Source organism: Molothrus ater, chromosome 2, assembly GCF_012460135.2.
Source record: "Molothrus ater isolate BHLD 08-10-18 breed brown headed cowbird chromosome 2, BPBGC_Mater_1.1, whole genome shotgun sequence".
NCBI classification, from domain to species: Eukaryota; Metazoa; Chordata; class Aves; order Passeriformes; family Icteridae; genus Molothrus; species Molothrus ater.
The window spans coordinates 60,047,153-60,070,023 of record NC_050479.2 but is presented as its reverse complement, the minus strand read 5'-3'; the positions used below and the strand labels follow the sequence as shown (position 1 = coordinate 60,070,023).

The 22,871-nt window shown below is 36.5% G+C and overlaps 1 protein-coding gene across 1 annotated transcript in view; it reads left to right on the top strand.

Annotated features, from left to right (window-relative positions):
• Positions 1-22,871, top strand: part of VWA8 (von Willebrand factor A domain containing 8) — a 184,488-nt gene that overhangs the window by 41,589 nt on the left and 120,028 nt on the right. The window contains exons 9-14 of the mRNA XM_036379175.2: positions 1,515-1,619; positions 8,297-8,428; positions 9,746-9,880; positions 9,961-10,038; positions 16,067-16,227; positions 17,370-17,483. Coding sequence (XP_036235068.1) covers positions 1,515-1,619; positions 8,297-8,428; positions 9,746-9,880; positions 9,961-10,038; positions 16,067-16,227; positions 17,370-17,483 — 725 coding nt within the window. The remainder of the gene's footprint in view (positions 1-1,514; positions 1,620-8,296; positions 8,429-9,745; positions 9,881-9,960; positions 10,039-16,066; positions 16,228-17,369; positions 17,484-22,871) is intronic.

The window sequence follows — 22,871 nt, the reverse complement described above, 5'->3', positions numbered from 1 at the left end:
ATTGCAACTTTTTATTCTTTGAGCCGCAAAGTGAAAAATTATTTTTAAATGAATGCCAGATGGCTTTCAGAGTAACAGAAAGAAAATGAGCCCTAAGCTATTATCTAAACTATGGAGTGAAGGAAGCATTTTATTTTACATTAGAGAATGTGAACTGTTACATTGTATGACAGTGTCTTTTTTAGGTAAATGGAAACTGTTTCTTTTAGAATTAGTTTTAATCACTTGGATTTCTAAGCTGTGCTCAGTGATTTCGAGCTACATCATTTTTCCTTTGTATGTTGGGTCAGTGCCATACTCTGCTTCTAGTTTAGTTAGTGTGAAGAGAGTGCATTGTGATGAGTAGTTTCTTATCTTCTGTCATAGAGTCACACTGTCCCAAAACATAATTTCTTAGTTTGAGAACTCCTGCCTGACAAAAGGGATTTTTTTCGTAAGGTCTTTTTCTGAAGAGGCATATTTTATACACTCCATTGTAATTATTACTAATTTGAGATAATGTGGAAATATTATATGGTATGGAGGGCTTTTAAAATGCAATAAAGAGCTCCCTGATCCTTAAAGCTGTACATTTACTATAGTGCAATAAATGGTTTATTTTTACTGGGGTTTTTTAATGTGGAACATTATAAATAGTGTTACTGCTTATAAATTGAATTACGCATTTCATAAAATATGCATCTCCTGGTTTCATTTCCAAGGAACTCTTCTTTCAGTTGTGTGCTTATGTAAATCCAAGTGTATAACTGAAAATCAGTTAATTTTATTTGAATTGCTTTATTTGCTTTGAAGGCTTAAAAAGATAGTGCCGGTCAAATGACTGTTTTCCACTAGTGTTACACACAAATAGTCCTTAAAATTTGCAATTCAAGCAAACGATCTATATTTAATCAATTGAGAGAGAGTTTGAAATGCCTTTTTTCTACCAGGAAAGGCTTTATGCAGAGTATCTTCAGTAGTCATAAATGCATTTCTCTTTCTTTAAGGCTGCAACAAAATAGTCAAATGTGTTTCTAGTTCAGGCAGCAATTGACAGAAGAGTTAGTACTTAAATCTAACAGGGAGATTGTAAAAAAATACAAGGTACAATATAATAGAATCAAAATTAAATACTATAAATTGCTGTGAATGTGTAGATTATTATTGAAATACAGATTTCTTGTCATGTTTTTTTTTCTAGTACTGTGAAACTCATTTACCTTTGATGGGATTTGTCTCTCTTGGCCATATTTGTCTTTAGGTATCTGAGCCAGTTACTGTAGCTTCCATTTATGCTCAGGAAAGAAAATAATTTTTAGAACATAGTTCTTCTAATCTACTTTGGACACTTAAATTATAATGAATTACCCCTGAGGAGTGCCTGTTTTGACATCTAGTCAAGTACTGCTTGTAGTGGTCCTTTGTATATTTCCCTTAGAGTCTTATTTTAAGTTCAAAGCTGTGCAGAATTTTGGGTTAATGGCTGGTGATAGAATGAGCCAATAATTTTTTCAATTTTTTAAAATTTGAATTAGGATTCCTTTCCTGTGATGTCAGTCCAGCATGTTATTGACCGACTTTACCCCTATCATCTTTTCCTTGGAAAGGAAGGCAGAACTGCAGTCAAAGACATGTTAAAAGTAAGTATTGAACAATATTTTTGTATTATAATTCTAGGGAGTGATGGATTATGGCTGTAGTACTCCTGATTAATGGTATGTCCTGCTTTAGGGCAAATTTATGAGGAAACTTCAGAAGTGGTCTTTTCTAGAAAGCAAATTCAAGTGGCCTCTTCCCCAACTGGTTCCGGAGGTTAACCTCCTTTGAGAAAAGTGGAAAAAACTGTTTATTTAACAAGCAAAGCACTCACAAACATGGAAATATAAATAATATTAAACAATGGAACCTCTTGCTGTTCTGAAGAGATGGCAAATTCAGAGTCCTTGTATGGGCTGCAGCTCAGCTTGCTCAGTCTCTGATCAGTCCCTCCTGCACTGGAAAACACTGCATCCTGGGGCCTGGTGGGCCACAGGTATGAGCTCCTGGTGTTTTTCTGGGTTTTCAGCAGGGCTGAACAGTTCCAAGAAAACAAAAAAAACAAACACAGTCCGGGGAACATCTCTGCCTCAGCTAGCTAAAAACTAACTAAAAGCTAAGGAAAGCCCTGTCCTGCTGTCTGTGCTGCAGACAACGTGCACTGAGTGAGGAATTGGGGGGGAGTGAAAATGAAGCTTCTGTGCTCACAAACTGCGCACCAAGTTTTCCCCTCCCTTTGCTCTTGGATCTGGTTTTAAAGGTGTAGAACTTATTTCTGGGCTAAACAGATGAATGGGAATACAATTCAGCACCTGGTACTTCAGGTCATGGAACTTCATTACTTCTGTATAAAACCAGAAATCTTAAGTAAATTAAATGGCTACATTATTGCTAAGTATGATGTACAACCCATCATAATTATGATGGGTTATTTTATTTAAGTTTTAAAACTTAAGCAGTGTCATCTTTCTTTAACTTTTAATATGTTGTAGCAGTTACATATGTTGCTGAAAATTAACATTAAAGCATTTTAACCAGGTCTTTCAGTCCTGAAAATTAGATATTATTTCTACGTTCATATTTAGAAATAACCAACTTTGTAGCTAGCAAATATTTGGTTTCCCTAAAACCAAGCTTATGTGCAAGAGAAATGTTTGCCTGACATCCCTGCTGACACATTCTTCTCTCCCCTCCTTTTTGCATTGGAGTTCAGTCCTATATTCCCTATGTAACTGGGCTGCTCTCCTACTTGTCTTCCTCGGTTTTGGGATGGACAGTCCTTGCATTTGATTAGAAGGTTGTCCTGAATGACTTGCTAGCTTTTCTGAACCATCAAAGCTGATTCCTGTGGGGTCCTACCTACCACTTCTCCGAGTAAGCCCGTATGGCCTGAAGTCCAGAACCTGAAGTAATTTGTCACTTGTCTTTAACTGTTGCAGAGGAATTTCCATCTGAGTATGAGGAAGAACTGCTTTATTGTGTGGGTAACCCAGCACTGGAACCCTGAGAGGTTGTGGGGTCTCTGTCACTGGAGATCTTCAAGAACCATAGGGACACAATCCTGTGCCACGTGCTCTGGGATGACCCTGCTTGGGCAGGGAGGTTGGAGCAGATGACCCTCTGTGGTCCCATCCAGCCTGACCTTTCAGTGGTTCTGTGTCATGCTTTCCTTCCACCACAGTATGGGGTGGTTAAAGTTGCCTATAAGATCAATTGTCTGTGTATAAATAGACTTTTATCTGTTAGCAGAGCAGTAACAGTCACTTCTATTTTAATATGCCTTTATTTTAAATACTTTGTCATTTTGTTTATTCCTTCAGTTACAGATGGTGAATGTCTTTGTGTTCTACACCATCAGCTTAATTTTCTATTTCTTTTCTTTAACTTTGTGTTGTGTATGCTTTTGCTTCTTGTATAAGACAGATTGATTTGACTCATAAAACTTTCTTTCTAAATAATAATCTGCTTTTAAGTACCTCTTTCATGGAATTTTCTGTGTTAATTTTCCTCTTTTTAAAGAAAGTCTTCCTCATCACTACCTTCACAAACTTATTTGTCAACAAACACATAATCTTATTTGGAACTTAATTCTATTTGCGCACCACAAATCTTGTTAAGCAATGAACCTTAAGAAATACAGAAAATAACTGGTTGTATTGAGGAACATCTGTTTATAATGATGTTATAACAATAGCAGCTCCAGAACTGTATAAATTTTAATAAGAGATTATTTTTTGCATTCTATAAGAATGGGGAGGGAGAGGAGTCTGCCAGAAGCAAGACTCCTCTTTTTTATGGGTTTTGTAAGAGTGTCCAGGTAATAACTGCTACTGAGTACTTCTTTCTGTGTAAAAGGAAATGCTAATCTTAACTGGGTGGTAACAAGAATTGAAAAAAACCAAAAAATACTGGAAGTGTGTTGGCATTGATGGATTAATTTGTGTATTCAATCACTTCTTAAGCTCAGCTAACATTTAAAGAAAAAACCCCAAATTTCAGATAATGGAATGTACGATTTAGGTGTCGTGCTCAGAGGCAGATATGGGGATGTAGTAATATAGGATAACATACCCTAATTTCAGGGTATTTTCCCTTCCAGTCAGCTGTTGGAGCTGAGAAGTGAGACAGACTGTGGTTATGCCAAACAGGTAGTTTTGGCAGCTGTTAACTGCTGTCCATGTTTCCTGAAGAGATCATATTCTTAAAGCACTGTCTTCCCAAATGTTATCTTCAGCATGGAGAAATCCTTTCCTTATGCACCTTGCTTACTGAGGCAGCACCAAGATCTAGGCATTACTTGTAATTCTTATGCTCAGAAATGAAATAATGTGACATATTGACTTATGCCTTCCCTGGGAGGGAAGGTATTTTCTTGGGAGAGTTTGTGGATGAGAAGCTTCACGTGAGCCAGCAATGTGAGCTTTGAGCCCAGAAAGCCAGCTGTACCCTGGGCTGCATCAAAAGCAGCTTGGCCAGCAGGCTGAGAGAGGGGATTCTGCCCCTCCATTTCCCTCTGGTGAGACCCCACCTGGAATAATGTTGAAGAAAAAAGGATGTCTATCAACCAAGTTTTTAATTTGATTCTAATGTAACTCCTTGTTTCAAACTAGTTAGCATTAAAAAAAATGCATTTAAGGATTGTGCACTAATCCAGCATCACCAGTGGTCTTTAGAGGTGCTTAACATACAAAAGTATTTGTACAAGTGCTACAGTTTGCAGCAATCATTAATTCACTAGCTTGCAACAGTCAGGACTAAAGTACCAAAATGAACTTGCCAGTGATGTGGCTTTGTTTACCCTTATTTGAAGTTTCTGCACTTTGGCAACTGTATCAATTTGTACTGTTATCCTTAAAGATGATCCTTAACTCAGAAGATCTGACAAAGGAAAATATGAGTTGGTTGGAATTTTGGTCTTCAAAATTATTCTGTACTTTCATGAAATACTGGCATGAGAAATTATTTTGACTGACAGATGAAGATTTGAAATATAATTGTAAAAATTAAGTTTTAAAGTATTTGTGGTTTTTCTCTGCAAGACTGAGGCATGGAGAGATCACTGATTTCAAGGAAAACAGCTTCCAGTTAAACATTGTCAAACAATAACCTTGAGCATGTTTCCCACAGCACTGGAGTTTTCTTTTCTATATGCAGCTCAGAGGCTTTTATAAAACTGATTGGCTTCATTTAGGCTAAGCATGGTGGGGAATAAGAGGCTCCACATTTTCTATACTTATTTCTTCATTGTGCCATTAATGTTTAGTATTTTACAGCAGATTTATTGGATGTTTTGCGTTTACTCTTTTAATTCTCACATGCCTTTTGTGCACCTTTTTTCACAGTATTGGAAACACCCACTGTTTGGTTTTATTACCTTCTAATCAGGAGAATCTTTCCATGAGATTTTAGAAAAATACAGACAGAAGAGATTTGTCTTAATAAATGAGCAAGTCATTTTAGTCTATATCTGTTTTTAGCTTCACTCTAAAGCCCTAGAATTTTCCTACATTTTTTCATGCTTTGATTAATTCTGTGTTTATTGTCTTGATCTTATATCAAATAAAAGTTTTTGTTCCCTTTACTCATTTTTGTATTACTTGCACATCCACTTTAATCTTACCTGACCTCCTCAATGAAAACTTTTTCCCTACCTCACAGTACTTAGGAATGCTTGTAAGACTGGAATTCTCTTTCATGTCTAGACAAGAAAGAATTCCTCAGAATTATTTTCTCTTCTAAGATATTTCTGTTGCAAATTTTGTTCTAAGGAAGGATTTGTTTCTTACTCCTGCAAAAATACTTTATAATCTTTGGGGTTTTGCATTAATAGATGCTCTTAGTGCCAATACATACCATTGTAGTGGAATCTGTCAGACTTCATATATCAATCCATCCCATCTTGCACTTGCAGTTCCTATTTTGCTCCTGGTGAAGCAGTTCAGTCCTCTGCTTCTTTGGAAAATTCTCTTTCCTTCCCATGCAGAGAATCTTCCAGCCTTTGCATGTCTCTTTTGGATAGCCTGGCTGCTTTGTGGGCTCAGCTGAGTGGTCAGCTGCAGCTCTGGCTGATGTTAGCTCTCTGTTTCTTTGACCAGTTGGATTACTGGTGTATTCTTTGCCTTTTCCATTTTGAGATATTGCCAATTATTAGATGCTTCCAAGTGGTCAGAATTCCTCTTCCTTTTTCCCCTAACTTTTACAGTTGGCCTTTTCTTGCATGTTCTTAGGCATGCAGAACGTGGCCTGCTGATTATGAGCTGCCAGACCACTTCCCTGGTTTTTGGTCACTGGTCTATTCCTTTTGCTTTCCTCTGAGTCAGTGAGGCTGCCTGCTTCTGGCTTTCCAAGTATCTCTTAAACTTTCTGCTACTGAATGTGCTTGGTAGTTGTTCTCTCAAACCACAAATATTTTTTTCCTTTGCAGCTATCAGCTCAACCATTTTATAGAGGAAGTTGTTTCTGGCTCAGCAGAAGTATTTAATGTGTTGTACATCCATTTTATGCCATTCTGATTCCATTTCTACCTATCATAGTTCTAAATTAAGAACTAATTTAAAGAGACTTGTCTTGGTCTGAAAGCCACAGGCAGTTTTCTTTGCTGCTTCTGTTCAGGTGTGTGGTATTTACTAGAGGTGTGAGGTTGTTTATTTACTAGAGTATTCAGTTCAGCAACATCTATGTAATTACATGTGATAAATTCAAGTTAACTTAGATGAATTGTGTAAATTGTGTTGATTGTGTAAATTCAGTAACCATTTGCACATAGACATTCCTCTTTCACTGCCTTGACTTAATGTCTAAAATGCTACAGAACCCTCAACAACAACAAAGAAAAACAAAGAAAATCCCACCAAAACAAAAAAACCCCAACCAGTCAAAAAAACACCTTAGAAATTTTAAACTCCTAAGACCTTTGTGTGCAAGTTCTGTTGTTGCTGTCTCTAATTCCTTGTTACGCAGTATCCAGCCTCTGCTGGTGCAGGTAATCTTACTCACTCACAGTTGTTTTCTCTTGTTGGTAGGGGATTTAGTGTACAAGCAGTTGGCAATTTTGTATAAAAGCACCCTTAACTCTATCCAAAATGCCATTAAATTAGTAAGAGTATTGCTATTTATTAATGAAGATAAGAATGAGAACATTTGGTAGTTGCTTTCGCAGAATCGTAGTTGGAGTGTTTCTTAGAATCATACTTGGAGATAGTACTCAGCAGGCATTCCTGTCCTGTCTTTTTGTCTAAGAATTTAATGGAATCTGAAGTAGACTCAACTGTTGCAATAAGAATATAATTTGGTGCAGCCCTTTACTAAAGCACATTTATCTTAAATATGTGTTTAAACATAGTATTTTCGTAAGCTTTTGCTCCAGAATCAAAATTTATAAAGTGAAGAAGAGAAAAAGCTTTTGTAAAAATCTGTCTCAGTTTTGTTTTTGAAATTTAATAGGCAGTGCTATGAATCCTACTAGTAATAATACTATATGCATTTTAAGAGTGATTTTACATTTATGAATTCTGTTTAAAAAACTCTGTTTTCCAAGAATGCTAATGAGCTGCACAGTACTCCTTTTTCTTTTGTTTACTCAACTTTCACTCTGTTGAATAAAAAGGCTCTATGAATTCAGTAGTTCCAGTTATTAGCTTTTTTTGTGCATAAAGAGCCCAATATGACTCTCATTATTGGAGTTATTTAATGGTTTTCATGCTTTCTATGTACAGGAAATACAAAGAATATGATGCTTGAAAGAGGATTAAGAAAACATATGTCCTGTTTTGTCCTTGATATACTCAAAACATGCTGAAGGCTTAATTTGTACAGGTTGTCCTCAATTTTTATTGTATGAGGCAGCTATGAAACTAAGTAAATGCAAGGTTTGCTGGTTATTTTATTGGTAGTCAGATGTTTAAATCTACAATTGGTTATAATGAGCTGCAGAGATCGGTGATTTATTATTACACATGCTAAAGGCTGTGGTTCATTTCTTGTTTTATTTTAGACTGTCAGGCCAAGACTTGGCAAAGTCACCATATGACATTTTCAATTTACATCTGTCACTACAGTCTGAATAAGTATACAAACTCTCTGCTTTGGTTTTAAATGTAAAATAGATGGGCCATCTAGAATGTGAACACAGGTATCTACAATAAAAGTTGAAGTAAATGGATTTAGGACTTTTTGCAAGCAATTAATCATGAATATGCTTCTGGCATTATTTTAGAAGAAACATTCTAAAACCCAGAAAGTTGTATTTAATAATTTATTTCCTCACCCCTGAATTTTACAGCGCTTTGAGCTTCAAGATTCAGAAAAACACTTGTTTCCCAGGAAGATTACCAGAGTAGAAAGTGTACATGGAAACAAACCCTTTAAAGCTGATGTAACTGTCCAAATTGGTGAAAAAGAAGTGACATTCCAGGTATGAATTTATATATTCATCAAATATATTTTTAAAAAACACTAACTTGTTTTCATCTCTTCAAGAATTTGACACACTTGGTAGTAAAAGTCATTTGCACTGAACTTTTTTTTTTTTTTGTTGTAGAATAACACATGGTATTTATTGGAGACACATTTAGATACTGGAATATTAGTTTATGGATGCACATGATTTTATTTCTAGTAAAGTCATAGTTTCCTCCATGTGAATCATTACATTTTGGATTAAAGAAAAAGCCATTCATTTTCTTTTTTTTTTTTTGGTTTATTGGATTAGAATAGCAGAGAGTACTTATGATGTTCTTAATGCTGCTTTCCCTTTTTCTTTTTGTAAAAACAATAGTCTGTCTTTGTTTACACTTCAAATAAAATCTAATGAGTGCTTGGTAATGTTCCGACACAGGATGTTGGGAAAATGGAACAAAGTAATCACATCAAATATGATTAGTTTGAGTTTCTTCCAATGAAGTTTATGACCTGCTAGGTGGTGAAATAAGTTCTTACTCAGGAAACAGATGCTGATCTGAGAATTTGAAGTTAATGTTGAATTTGGAGAGTCTAGAGGGTCTGTAAAGAAGGTGAATTAATGGGAGTCATAAGAACATTGGTGTGGAATACCACAAGAGAGTTTGTACCATGACAAAATGAAGAGGAGAATAACGGCAAATGGGAATTTTTCAGGAAGAGTTGAGTCTGTAGGAACTTGATTCAATTGTTTTCTGAAGTAAAGGTTTTTGTTTTCATTTTACATATAGGTGATACATTCTGAAAGTACTTCCGCAGAATGCCTCTCTTATACTCTCTGAACAGGAGGGCATAAGAAGTTTGTAGATGAAACAGTTTCCAGACTAGAGCAGGAAGTGGAAATGTAGAGCAGAAGCCTTAATGTGGTGAACAATTTAATCTCTCCAAAGTTTGGGTCAAAGTAGTTCCTCCAGATTTTCACAATACTAATTGCTCTATCTCTTCCATGTTTCTCTGATGAGCAGTGTATATTTGTGACTTTTTATTATATGTCTCTTTCATGAACAGCCTGAAGTTCTTTGCATACCCCAATGCTGTAATTGTATTGATTCATATTTTGTTAATTTTTTTCATGAAGAGTGGGTGAAGGAGTTTGTCTATCAGAAATTACAGGGTTTAGTTTTGTGACAGTAGCAGTTTCAAGTTTGATGGATGACCATTATCAGCGAAATATTACGGTAGTTTTGGACAAGCATAACCTAGTTCACACAAAGCTTAGAGTTATCACAGTATAGCTTTTTTAGCATTTTGATTTACTTTTTTTTTCTTATAGGTTCCAGCTGGAACTGGAATGTTAAAAAATCATTCTCAATCAGATACTTTCATAAGGACTTCCAGCCATAATCAACTGTTGGCAGAAATGATGCAATCCCATATGGTTAAAGATATGTGTTTAATTGGAGGAAAAGTAAGAATTTAAATTTCTATTCTCCCTTCTCCCCCATGATCTTTAGAATTTAATCTAATTAATATTTTTTAACTTTTTAGGGCTGTGGCAAAACAGTTATTGCCAAGGAGTTTGCTGATATACTGGGATACAGCATAGAACCTATCATGCTATACCAAGTAAGGAAACTATCTGCTGATGATTATGCTTTAAATATGGTCTTAAATAGAGACTTCATCACTCCACTAAAGATGTTGGGTGTTTTTGCAAGCCCCAAGCCCTGTCAACCTTAAGAGCAATGTCATAGCCAGTGGTCATTTGGTACTTGTTTGGAAAGAATTATCTGTCTTAGGTTGTCTTAACCTCATGGCATTGTGGTGGTTTGACAGGAAATGTGTTTTTTGAGATGCTGTGGTTTTGGCCAATGGATATTTAGACTTTAATATTGGCATTTAACCTGACCATTGAGACATGGACACGCCTCTGAGAACACGGAGTTAAAAGCAGAGCTCTCCCCTGGGAGGGTCCTCTTGGGTTTCCGGCGGGAAAGAGTTCGGGTCTCTCCCCCGGCCCAGCTGCTGGCTGGGCAGGGGGAGGGGAAAGCCATGAGGCCGAGAGAGGTAGGCCTGAGCCCCGGGGTGGAAGGGTGGAAGAGAGAGAGAGAGAGACATCGGGAGCCATCGGGCAGCCCCCCCTGAGAGACACAGAGAGAGAGAGAGAGAGAGCCGCTGCTTGGGACTGTAACCTTGAGACTGGATAAACATGGGCCTGCTCCGGCAGCACGGCTGGGACGGAGAAGAGGGGGGGGTTCAGCCGGCCGCTTGTAGGAGCTTTTAACCCCTTTTTGGAGAATGAGAACTTTACAGAACATTGACCTTTTCTAGAAGATAGAGTGGAAGATGAGGAAGGAAATGGGCCAGTGTGAGAGAAGTCTGGGCGAGTGAGAGATAGTAGAAGAATAGAGAAGAATCCTAGTGGGAAGAGATGATGGAGTGGCTTTTGCTGGACTCTTTTTGTATAGCCATGGACAGAACCATGTTCCTTGTGATACAGAGACTGCATTCTAGGGGGAGGCAATGGCCTCAGAACCAAGAGGGTTCAGTGTTGATGCCCCTCGGCCCCAGGGGGTGAAAATATGGGGGGGACAGGTGTCCCAAAGGAGAGATTGTGGGGACAGGTGTCCCAAAGGAGAGATTGTGGGGACAGGTGTCCCAAAGGAGAGACTGTGCCTTTTTGGAACGGAACAGAGCATCCTTAAAAAAGACAACCCTAGAAGCAGCTCTGGTCCATGTTCAGTGGTGAGAGCACTGGACATGGAAAGGAAGAAGTCACGACGGCAGATGTACTCCGGGCGGTGCCACGAGTGACACAGAAACACACGAGGCTTCAGCTGTGTTTCCAGGGGAAGCCCATGGTACAAGAAGGACTCCTCTGCTCTTGATGAACTGAGGATTGATTGTCTAAAAGGTGGTGCTGGACCGAGAGTTGGTGATTTGAGGAACCAAATGTATTGTGTTGGAAATTTGGTGGGGGGAGGAGGGAATGCACTTGTGAAGTTTTCATTTTCCCTGTGTGTGTGTTCCTTTTTATCTGTAGTTGTAGAGTAGTTAATAAAGTTCTGGTTCTTTTTCCCTAAGTAGGAGCCTGCTTTGCTTATTCCTGGTCACATCTCACAGCAGAAACCAGGGAGAAGGTATCTTCATGGGGGCACTGGCATTGTGCCAGTGTCAAACCATGACAGGCATAAACTGAAAAACTACAAGATTTAAAGGTAGAATTAATTAATTTGCTTGCTTTTCACACAGAGATCAGATGTGTAAGGTTGTCTCCATAACCCTGAGGAATGAAAGTGCTTAAATAAAATATGAAGTCAAGGGTCTCCTATGACCTTATGAGTCAAAATACACCAAATAGAACAGGATATACAGTTCTAAGTAATAATTGGCAATGCTGCAGGAAAACATTAGCATCAGGTTTAATGCAATACACTGGTCTCTTTCTTCAATCCCTTTTCTGCTTTAATTTTTTCCCAGACAGCATGGAGACCTCCAAAGAAAGAAATAGCATTGGCATCTGATTTAAAAGTGTACTGGCATGTGGGGAGAAACACTGACAAAGATGGGTGGTGAGGTTGAAGGGTTGGAAAAGTGAGAGTGAAATAGAAAAGAGAAATACTGATGATGATGATGATAAAAAAGATAGTCTGTTTTATGTTCTCCTGCACTGCTGAGAACCTCCCCAGACAGGGTCTCACTGCTTTTCCTTCCCCCCCTGTGTGGCTTCAGCTGATAAAGGTGAAGACTTTGAAGCCCTGTCTGCCTAACTGGAGTCAGATGGATGACTTCTGCCCTTTTCTTATGCTTTAATGTGGCCAAGTGTGGGCAGATTTGGGTTGCAGGTCTACATATCCTCATCAGTGTTATGCCATGTTCATATTAATACACCAGGATTCTCAGCAGTGCCTACTATCTTTTGTCTAGTAGCCTTTTGAAATAGGTGTATAGTTTCTGAGCTAGAACTCTGTGTCCAGCTGCTCTGCATACTTCTCTCTGTACTTGTCACTGTAAACACAGTTTTAAATCATCCTAGAAAAATAACTTCTGCAACTTGCCAAACCTGCTTAACAGTGAGCACAGCCTAATTCTTATATTGTTGCACATGATAGAATATTTGGTATTCACCAGAAAAATTAGATAATTATTTGCTTAAAAACATGGCCACTGTTTCTCAACTTCCTACCTTTATTTAGTATGGCTTCTATGAATATGAGCAGACAGCTTCATTTTTGGAGTCACATGAGCAGAGCTGACAGTGGAACTATTTAGTAAACATCTTTCTTTGAAAGGGATCTATAATTCCTATAAAAATAAAATCTAGGAAAGGATTTGAGGTCTCACTGAAGGAACATTTCCTTTGGTTTCACCAGGGTTTAATCAAGCTCAGAGGGCAAAGAGGTTTTTATAGAAAGGCTTTTGGTGATATCAAAACAGTATCAATAAAGCAAATAAATGACTGAAGGCTGCTTGTTCATTGTAAATTCCTGTGTAGCCAATACTAGGTGAGATCCACATACGTATCTATACATATAAATGTTTCCTAATGTACATGTGTTACATAAACTCAGAAGTTTTTACAAAAGGCAGTGTATAAAAATACATTAATGTAGCTGAGCTGTAAATAGAATTTCAGAATGCATTTATTTTTCTAAAAATATATAACCTATCAGGGGCTTTGCTTAGCAAAGTAATAGGATAATTTAATGATGGAACAAACGTTAAATTTATACACTAATTCAGTAGTGAAGACTATGAAAGTTTGATAATGCTGTAAATTTAGCATATTTTTGTACTTTTATTCAAAAAAAATGTCTTCTGGGTTTTTTTTTCAGAGAGACATCATACAGTCCTAAATCCATCTCTAAAATTAAGGAGGCTTTTCTTTGTTCTATAGTTGTTATTTACCTTCTGATAATTTTTGCAGGCACAAAGATGAGTAGAGAGACATTTACCTTTGGTCGGAAGCAATTGAACCATTTCTACTCAGGCTGACTGAAGAAATTAATTCTTGGAATTTTTTTAATATATGTGTATATATATATATATGTGTATATATATATATATATATATATATATATATATATATATATATATATAGTCTTTGCTTTTAGTATTTGCTTCATTGTTCTTTGCAACTGAAGTTGATTGAAGGACCTGAATAGTGTGAAAAGGTGTATTTCTCTATATTGATTTCGCAGAAAATACAACTCTAAAAGTTTTTGTGTTGTAAGGTGAGGATCAAATTTACCTAAAGCAAACCTTTTGGAACATAGATCATCTCTTATACTAACAGTTGGCTCAGAGAGCAGTTCCTGTCTCATTTGAGATATCTGACATCATTATATGGATTTCTCATTATATGTAGTTCCATGTAGGTAGATTGCTGAGAAAGGAAACTCATCCTGATTAGGAAAGGTTTGTTTTTAAGTTGCCTCTTAATGCAGTTAAGCAACAGCAAATGAGAAGCAGTAGCCAGCTAGTGCTTTGTGGACTGTAACTAGGGAACTTTTAGTCCAAATGCTTAAAATAAAATATTTTCTCCCCCCAGAATTTCAGAGGGGAAAAGAAGTAACAGTCGAAGTCATGTTATAACAGTTTGCCAGCAACTTGCTCCTTTTCTTCCCTAGCAAAAACAGTTTTGTAATCACATCACTAGTGTTTGTGTACTGTGGTGTTTTTGTTTCTAAGACTTTTTTTTTTGCCTGACCTCATAATTTTTCATTACCAAATCCTTCCAGTTTTTTATTTGAGAAATACTAACAAATGATGAGTCCAAATAGGCATAAAAAGCAGTTAACATAGATTCTTCACCTCATGATTGCCAAGAACATGATTAGTACAACAAGCCATGAAAAATGGCTAGATTGGAAGCTTGTGTTGGTATTAGCTGCTAGAGGGAATGCAGAAGAAGTTACCTTACTTAGTTTTTCTCCTAAACATATTTTTTCCTGTATACAAACTGCTCTAGAAAATAAACAATGAAATGTAAAACACATAAGTTATAATGACTGCTACAAATTAAAATCTTTTTGTTTCACAAGGCAATATATTGTTGCCATTGCTTTGTCCAAAATTAGAGGAATAAGTAATTCTTACACTTCAGTGACCTCCCCTCCAATGGGAGGCCTTTTGAGCATTAGAGTATTGTAAGATTAGTTTTAATATCATATATTTAGTGATTTGAATACAACTTTTTAAAAATTGAGTTAGGGTAAATAAATACAAACAATAAATCACTGAGCAGGTACTTAGCCATAAAAAAAGCTCCTTATAAAAACTGGGCAGGTGTTAGCAATGGTATTCCTTTATAATCATCCCTTAATTGAATCTCATTCAACCATTTAAATCACAATGTTATTTTCATGTTATATTTCAGAAAATATTTTGCACAAAATGCTCTTCTGAGTTTATCTGCAGAAAATTAATGGATGGTTCTCATTGTTAGAATTAGAGATGGACATGCTGTACAGCATACCAGGCTCCCAGTCAATTCATACTGTATGTTGTTTCATTTCTCTAGAGGTGAATTATCCAAAGGTGTGTTTGTTAATATTCATTACAGCATTTACTAGCTGCTGAATGCACAGTTCTTAAGCAAGTCCTAAGCCCACATTTTTTTCTCTTTTATATAAATGTTTAGTGTCTAATTCATTAATAATATAGAAAAGAGTGTACACAGCAGTAAAACAAGAGGAATACAACAATAAAAATATGGTATGGTTTTGTGGATTTGAATGTGAGACTTTAAATTAGATAAATGTGGAAGCAGTGAAGGAACCAGACTTTGAACTGTTATTTTAGGGCTTTTAAGGAAATGTAGAAAAAGGAAATTATTCAGGCTGTATGACGTAATGTATTCTATTTTTATTCTTTAAAGTTCAAAGGGTTTAGGGTTGTGAAAAAGACGTATGCAAAAGCTACAATTACAATAGAAAATATGTTCTTATCTGATTCTGGGTTGCGCTCAAAGCACAGCCTGAGCAATGAATTTAATCTTCCAAGTCACAAAATTACTGTTATGTCTTTGTTTCTCTCATGCTTACCTGTTGTAGTGGAACATCTAAAATATGTGTGCTGGAGGAAATGCTAGATTTTTTCATTGGTTTTATTCCTTGAGTATTATTTTGTGCTACGCTATGAACCTTTGATAAATTCTATGTTACAGGCTTCTTTCTTACCCTGTTCATTATTCTCTGATGCTTCCAGCTGTATTTTCCTCCTGAGAGGTGGAATGTCATGCTGGTTGGTGTTCAAGATTAGTGATAAAATCTTTGCTCCTTTAGGTGGCTTCCATATGAAAGAAATTATTCTTGTTTGCTCCAGGTGTAAATTGCTGCCCCCTTCTGTGCACAGGCTGTGTACAAGTTGTCATAGGCTTGTTTTTTTAAAGAGGCAGGGGGGAGAAAAGCTTTTGTTCTTGTTTCAAAGGGGTGATATTGGCAAGTCTAGAACTTCCAAAGACTATTTAGCATTTTGTGAGTAGCTTTGTGTGTGTATTGCTAATACTCTTTGGAAAAGTAGTTGAAGATTTCCTGCTAATCTTCCTTTATTCCTGGGAAGAACAGAAGCAGTTTTTTAAGGAGAAAGCATGTACTTGTAAATTAAGAGACTAGATCATAATTATATTCTTCTGATGGACTGATACTTCCAGGATATGACAGCTAGAGATTTGCTACAGCAAAGATACACTCTTCCAAATGGAGACACTGCTTGGAGACCATCACCACTTGTCACTGCAGCTCTGGAAGGAAAGCTTGTTCTTCTTGACGGCATTCACCGAATTAACCCTGGCACTCTAGCTGTGCTCCAAAGGTCAGCATGGGAGCTTGGACAGGTTGGGTGCATGTGGTGTGTGTACTGAGTGCATGCATATTGAGACCTTAAGCTGCTGCTGGTGAATGTGGCTTTGGAACTTCAGGAATACTGTAAAGATCAAGCTGAGCATTACAGTTTCAATGCTTAAGAGCTGAAGCAATTCTATAATTTTTTGTAAACCTAAAATAATGCAGGAAATTTCAGCCCGTTGGAAATCTAGAATGTAAGTCTGAATATTGGAATGAGCTAGATTTTATTCTAGAATTATGAAATCTAAAAATTAGTAATATTTGTTTAACAATTTTATAATGCAAGATGTCAGAAAACGTTTGAAACACTTTGAGTGCATTCTGCTTCTAAACAAGTAGGTTATAATATATTTTACACAGCATACTTTATATTGATTGGAAAGATCTCTTTCTAAACATTATTTCATAATTCAGTAAAAATTAAATTAAACTTTGCAGAACACAGTAATAGAAAATACTATGTTAATAGTTATTTATACTGTTCAGTCAAATTTTTATGCCATTTCATATGCATCCATCATATACTGCCTTTTGCAAATCAGAGGACATAGTGAGCTTTAAAAGCAGGTTACAGGAAAAGTATTTTCTTCTTTCTATTATTATATATACGTGCAGAAGGATAGAACAGAGATTTATACTTGCCTGTGTTTTTGCCTTTTCATCTGTTTAGTGTTCCTTTCTGATTTTTAGTTTTGACATGTGCATGCATTATAGCTAATCAGCTTCTGCATATCACAAAATAAAACCTGGGCTTGTATGCATATTAATCATTAAAGCCAGCTGAAAGATAGCATTTCAAGAAATAAAAGTATATTATTTGTTACAAGCATAACATAAAAGCAGTTTCATGCCATTTATGCACACTCCACGGTTAACACAGATTATTTTATTTTTCATGTTCTTACCATATGGATTTAAACTAAGTTGATTGACTTTGCACTAAAACTTATGTTATTTTACCTCCATGCCTGGATGCATCTGGAGTTGATATCACTTTTTCTTTTTACTGAGGTATATTTTAACTGAGATAGCTTTTAAAAATACCTTTAGTTGTTACCTGTATTATAAAAATTAATCAAAGTTAAGATAGAGCTTATTCTTTATTTTCAGACTAATACATGACAGAGAACTGACTCTTTATGATGGCACCAGATTGTTAAGGGAAGATAGATATCAAAACTTAAAAGAAGAATTACAGCTCTCTGATGAGAAACTACAGGAGAGGTAAAGTATCAGCTATGACTATAGAATGCAAACAACATTTTAATTTTGTCATTTTTTCTCTAATAAAAAAAAATGGAAAATGCTTTTCTGTTAAACTGGTTCCTTCTAATTGCTAAGAGAAGCATCTTTTAAACATAAGGTTCCTCCTTAGCTCCATTTCTTTTTGTGGTATGGCAAAATTATATCCTGTTTAGAGTGCTTGAGCTAAAAGGAAAACATTCGATAATGTTTAAGAGAAGGAGATAGAAATTGAAAAGAAATTTTAACTAGATACAAAAATTGAAAAGAAATTTTAACTAGATACAAAAATAGATATAAAGCTATATAGTACCTAATTTTGGAACATTTTATTAAAAGTCTTGGAAAATAAAGCTAAATTGAAGTAAAATACTACTTGTTACTTTCTTTTGCCTCATGAGCTAGAAAGCTGGTATTTAATTTACAATTAATGTGGGGCAGGAAATCCTAAGGATGGGTTGGGACCCATAATGCTTATTCTTTTTGTTCCTTTACTTCCACTTGTCTGCTAGAAACATTCCACAGATAGAAATGTTATGCTGCAGGGTGTGCATGTGTCCAAACTTTGAAGAGGCCTGATGGGTTTGTAGCAGGGGTGCATTCATGATATGCCACACATTTTCTCTGAGTTGTCTTGATGAATCTGATTTTTTTCTTTGACCTCCATAGTCTACCCTTTAGAAAAGTTGCTTTTCTTTTACTTCCTAGTTGTTTCCATATTTCTGGTTCCCTTTTCGATCAAAATACAGTGGGTTTAAAAAAATAAGGCAAGAACTGCTCCTACAAAACCAACAAAACCCTCAAATTTCATTCTAAGCCTACTTGTTGCAAATTCTATCCAGTCTGCAGAGGCCATACACCTAGCTAGATGGTCATTTCCTGCATTTGTTTTATTTGTGTGAAGGACTATATATCAAGGAAATGTTCTATTTATCAGGATTTTAAGCACAGACTTTGAAAAGAGCAGGAAAAAGCTCCAAGGGCCCATCTGGCATGGTATCCCTACTTTGCATCACACTTTTTACTATGAAATATATCTGTTGTGCCAGTCTCCTCCCTGCTCTGTGTTCATAGTCTTGTCCAACATGCTTTCAGGCAGAATGGCAGTGGCTGTGCTGTTTTGCCTAGTACCCTTTAGTTCATATCCAATATACTCCAAAAACCTGGATAGCTCATCATACATTCATCTTCAGAGCTGCCACTCCTAGTGGATTAAATCTCTCTCAAAGAATAGAGATGTACATCTGGATCCTGCACATCCTTTTTTGTTTTAACAATGGCTGTTTTGGCAGTGGTCTCCCTTTAATCTTCATTATCTGTTAGAGCATGAGCACCTGTTCAAGCTGTCTTCTTTAATGATTGTTCTGTAGACCCTTCTCCTTTGTGTCACCTGTGTATCTACTTTCCTTCTTTTTAGCCTCATTGAGTAACCCTTTGGTTCAGCTGTTCAGTGGCAATTGTGCATTGTTTTGGCTACTTTGAAGGCTCCAAAAGTTGCGGGTTTTTTTGCTGTCCTTGAAAGGCTGTCTCTCTTTCCTTCACATCTCACTGTACTGTTTTTATTTAACCACCTCAATATTTTGTAATATAATGTTTCTGAGTTGCTAAGCTCTTAATTATCTATTTGACTGACAGTGATCTCTAATCCATAAGCAAAGTGTGTCTGTTGTACTAGACAAGAATGCATTTCTGATTAGTCAGAAATGGGGTCTCAGAAACAAACAGATACCCCATTGTGTAGTCATTCTTACATCTGGTAGCTCAGTGGGACCGTGTAGCGCCATCCTGGATGCAGATGAAAATTCTTGCTCCTGAATTATCTGAAGTCCATTTCACTGAGAATCCTCCTAGGTGAAGTTTTCATTCTGCCTTTGTTTTCTGTAATGACTTATTTTAAAAAGTGAAGTTAAAATAGTGAAAACATATATCTGCTTCTTTGGTTTTGGCTTTGTGCTTCTTTAGCATCACTGGATGACTCCTCTATATAGAGAGGTTGTTGTCCTCATCAACCCTTGAGGAAATGAAGGTGTTCCAGGACCTCATCCTGGTTTTGGTGACTTCCATATTCTGAAAACATCACTCACTGCCTTTTAACTGACTCCAGGATGCAATGTCAATAATTGCTGTTTGATTCCAGGATTGTATTTGTCCTTGCTACTCATCCTTTTCAGCAGTAGTTGTCAGTTACTGCAAACTTCAGTAGCTTCCAGTGTTGCAGAATCCAGCAGAATTAATCCATCAAATCATATCTGAGGTACTGACAGCTGGTTTAATCACAGATTTTAATCCCAACAGTGCTCACCATCCTTCCTTTGCCTGCAATACATTGGCTTTGGAGAAGCTACATAGAGTATGTTGTAATATGAATTTATTAGCAGACTGGTTGGGCAAATTCTTACCCAAATCACAACTGGGAGACGCTCTCCATATTGATGAGAGACATCTCTCTTGCTTCATGCCAGTGACTGTGACTAGTGGCCTTAGCTGGATTTCTGAGCTTTACTTACCCTGATTTGCTGGATTTGACTAAAGTAATTTCACACTAAAGTGTGACTGCTTTTTGCCAGGCCTGTGGAATAGATGATGTCATTCTCAGTTTTGTTGGGACTGAATCTGTAATGTTTGAGTGACACATTGTCTACCTAATTTTCCAATAAGGGAATTTGGAAATTTTTTCCTGCAGTTTTAGTGCCTTTAATCTTTAGTGATTCAATAGTCAAAATACTCTTATGTGTAGTAGAAGAGAAAGAAGAAGAGCATCAAGTTGTTTTCTTGTGTTTTTTCACTAAAGGGATGGTGTTTCAGATCATGCTATGATCTTGAGAAATCACATGCCTCTGTGTACAAATGCAAACAGTATTACAGTAGAGAATGTGAATGTGCTTAAACCATGATGATGTTATTTGAGGTGCCAGACAAAGAGGAAAGTATGGTTTGGTTTTCAGATTGTTTTCAGTTTTTGCAGATTAGAGCACTCTTATTCATATGTCATATATTTGACAACAATATTTCAAAGTTTTATTACTTTTGTAAGAGCTAAAAAAGTGTATTTTGATTTTAAATTAGGTTAATTAGTGTCATTGAGTAATATGTTCACTATTATTTCATGACATTTCTACATCTGTAGAAAAATTTCCATTTTTCTTAGAAGGGCTTCAGGCTGGTGGATAAAATAGCTCTTTCAGGAGTGACAAGTGCAAGCAGTGCATTGCCTTTGGGATATTCTGGGATACTCCTTGCCCTTCTGAAAGGGCAAGCTGCAAAGTAACTAGTGGTGGCCGCAGAGTGCTTTTTCCTATATTCTTTATTATGCCAGTTTGGCTGTGAAGTTAAGTTACCAAATAGTTGCGGAACTCATTCGCTCCTCTGAGGAAACTAAGAATTCATGTTCATGAGTTTAAGGAGAAGAAAAAAGCTGCCCTTGAGAAAGTGACAGATGGTCCTTAAAGATATTTTACATAGAAGGAAATTATAGCTGCTGATAACTTATTCATTTAATGATTGCATGATTCATTTCCCTGAACAAGTTCAGAGAGTAAAAGAAAGTGTGTCCAAGGAGTGCATATCCAAGACTTCTGCATAGAATTTCTTCTGTAATCATCCATTACTTCACCCAGACAGATACTGTAAAGGTAGCACACAGTCTTTACAGATCCAGCAGTGAAGTGTTTGTTTGTCTCAGGATGCAGTATATAACCTGTTTGTGTGGGTATACCCTCTCAGCACACACAGATGCTAAGTTTTTGGTGTGGTGAACAGAAAGGCAGCTATTATAGGGAAATCTAGGTGTAGATACATAATAGGATAGTTGAAGAACTAAAATAAGTCTCTCATAATGCATTAGTGGTTTTAATGCCTTGCAGAGTGGATTCTTTTCTATGTGGTTAGGTTGAAAGGGAATGCACAGTAGATGAGACAGATGTATGAAATTATGGCACGGAGTAAATTTAACAAGTAATAGAGTTTTTAATTGCTTACATTTTTTAGCTTTGACTTCATTTGTTGTTTAGGGGTTTGGCTTTTTTCCAGTTAAATGAATTTTAAGATAAAGGCATCTGTTAATGTTGGACTATGCTGAAATTTAAAAGAAACAGCAAAAAATAACAATAGGTCATTTTGGTTCTAGGGTTGGAATAATTCCCAACTTACAAAATTTGATAGAAAATGAGATTTATTAAATCATATTACAGGAAGAGATAATCAAAAATAGTTTAGTCTTACAAAAAGTGGCATTAGAAATGCCGTTCTGCATTTTATTTTATTCTATTTTTTTTATGAGAAGCTTCAGTTGCTCAGAATCATGATCAATAACAAGAAAATCTTTCCCTAAAATCACCCTGATCTATGTGTGTGATTTTCTTTATAAGAGCAATGGTGGTAATCCTTGGCTGAAAAATTAAACAGTGATGTCAAAAGAAGGACATTCATTTTATTAGGAGAATGCCTTGCTGCCTGTATTGTCAGTAAATGTTTAATAGAGAGAGGGACAGACTCTTTGCATGAATCAGTTAACATCAAATCTTCCCACCATGTTTGAGGCTTATTAATTTAAAAGATGCCAAGTTTTTAACAAGTTACATTTACTTTGTCTTCATCTGTAAAACCCACAAGATTTCTTGTCACATCAAAGATTTCTTTTCTATGACCTACAGCTTCATGTAGGAGCTCTCCATATTGTGCTCTTTTTGAGACTTGATCTGTAATGTGATGGAACAACTTTGAAGCTCTTCAGTTGTGCTGATGGAAGATGGGAACTTAGAGAGCACTGCAGAACTGAGTTATTCATGGTGTTTGTTTAATAATACACTTAGCCTGATATTTTCAGCGTTGCAAACTTCATTCCAAACAATAGGCTTTTGAAATAGCCAAAATTTTTTTTCATGTTTACAACCTGGAAACCTACAGCAGTGATGGTGTCCAAGTCTAGAGAGTACATCAGTGAATTGAACTGATATCACCAAATTAGCTTTCCCTGACTTTGCATCTTCTCTCCTCCCACTTCTTTCCGTGCCCTCCCTGGCTGTCCCCACCAAGCCCTTTGAGGGCAGTGACTAGGAGGTGATACAAAAGAAATACGATTCCTTCACCTTAAAAGTTGACTCCTTGTGTTCTCTTCTGGTGTTTTAGAAGGGCCAGAATTTGATGGATATCTGGAGGAGGGTTGCTTTTTTTCTTAGTAATGTTAGGGAAGGTAAGCCTGTAAGTATATGTGTTTATCCTATCTAGGAAATGTTTTCTTCTGTAATAAAGTTGGCTAATGTTCCCTGACCTTCCTTTATGCTTAGTGACAGTGACATTCCCATTGGTTCCTCTTTCATGTGATGTTTTTAGACATCTATTTCTATTTTTATCAATCAGGGAGTAGCTTCT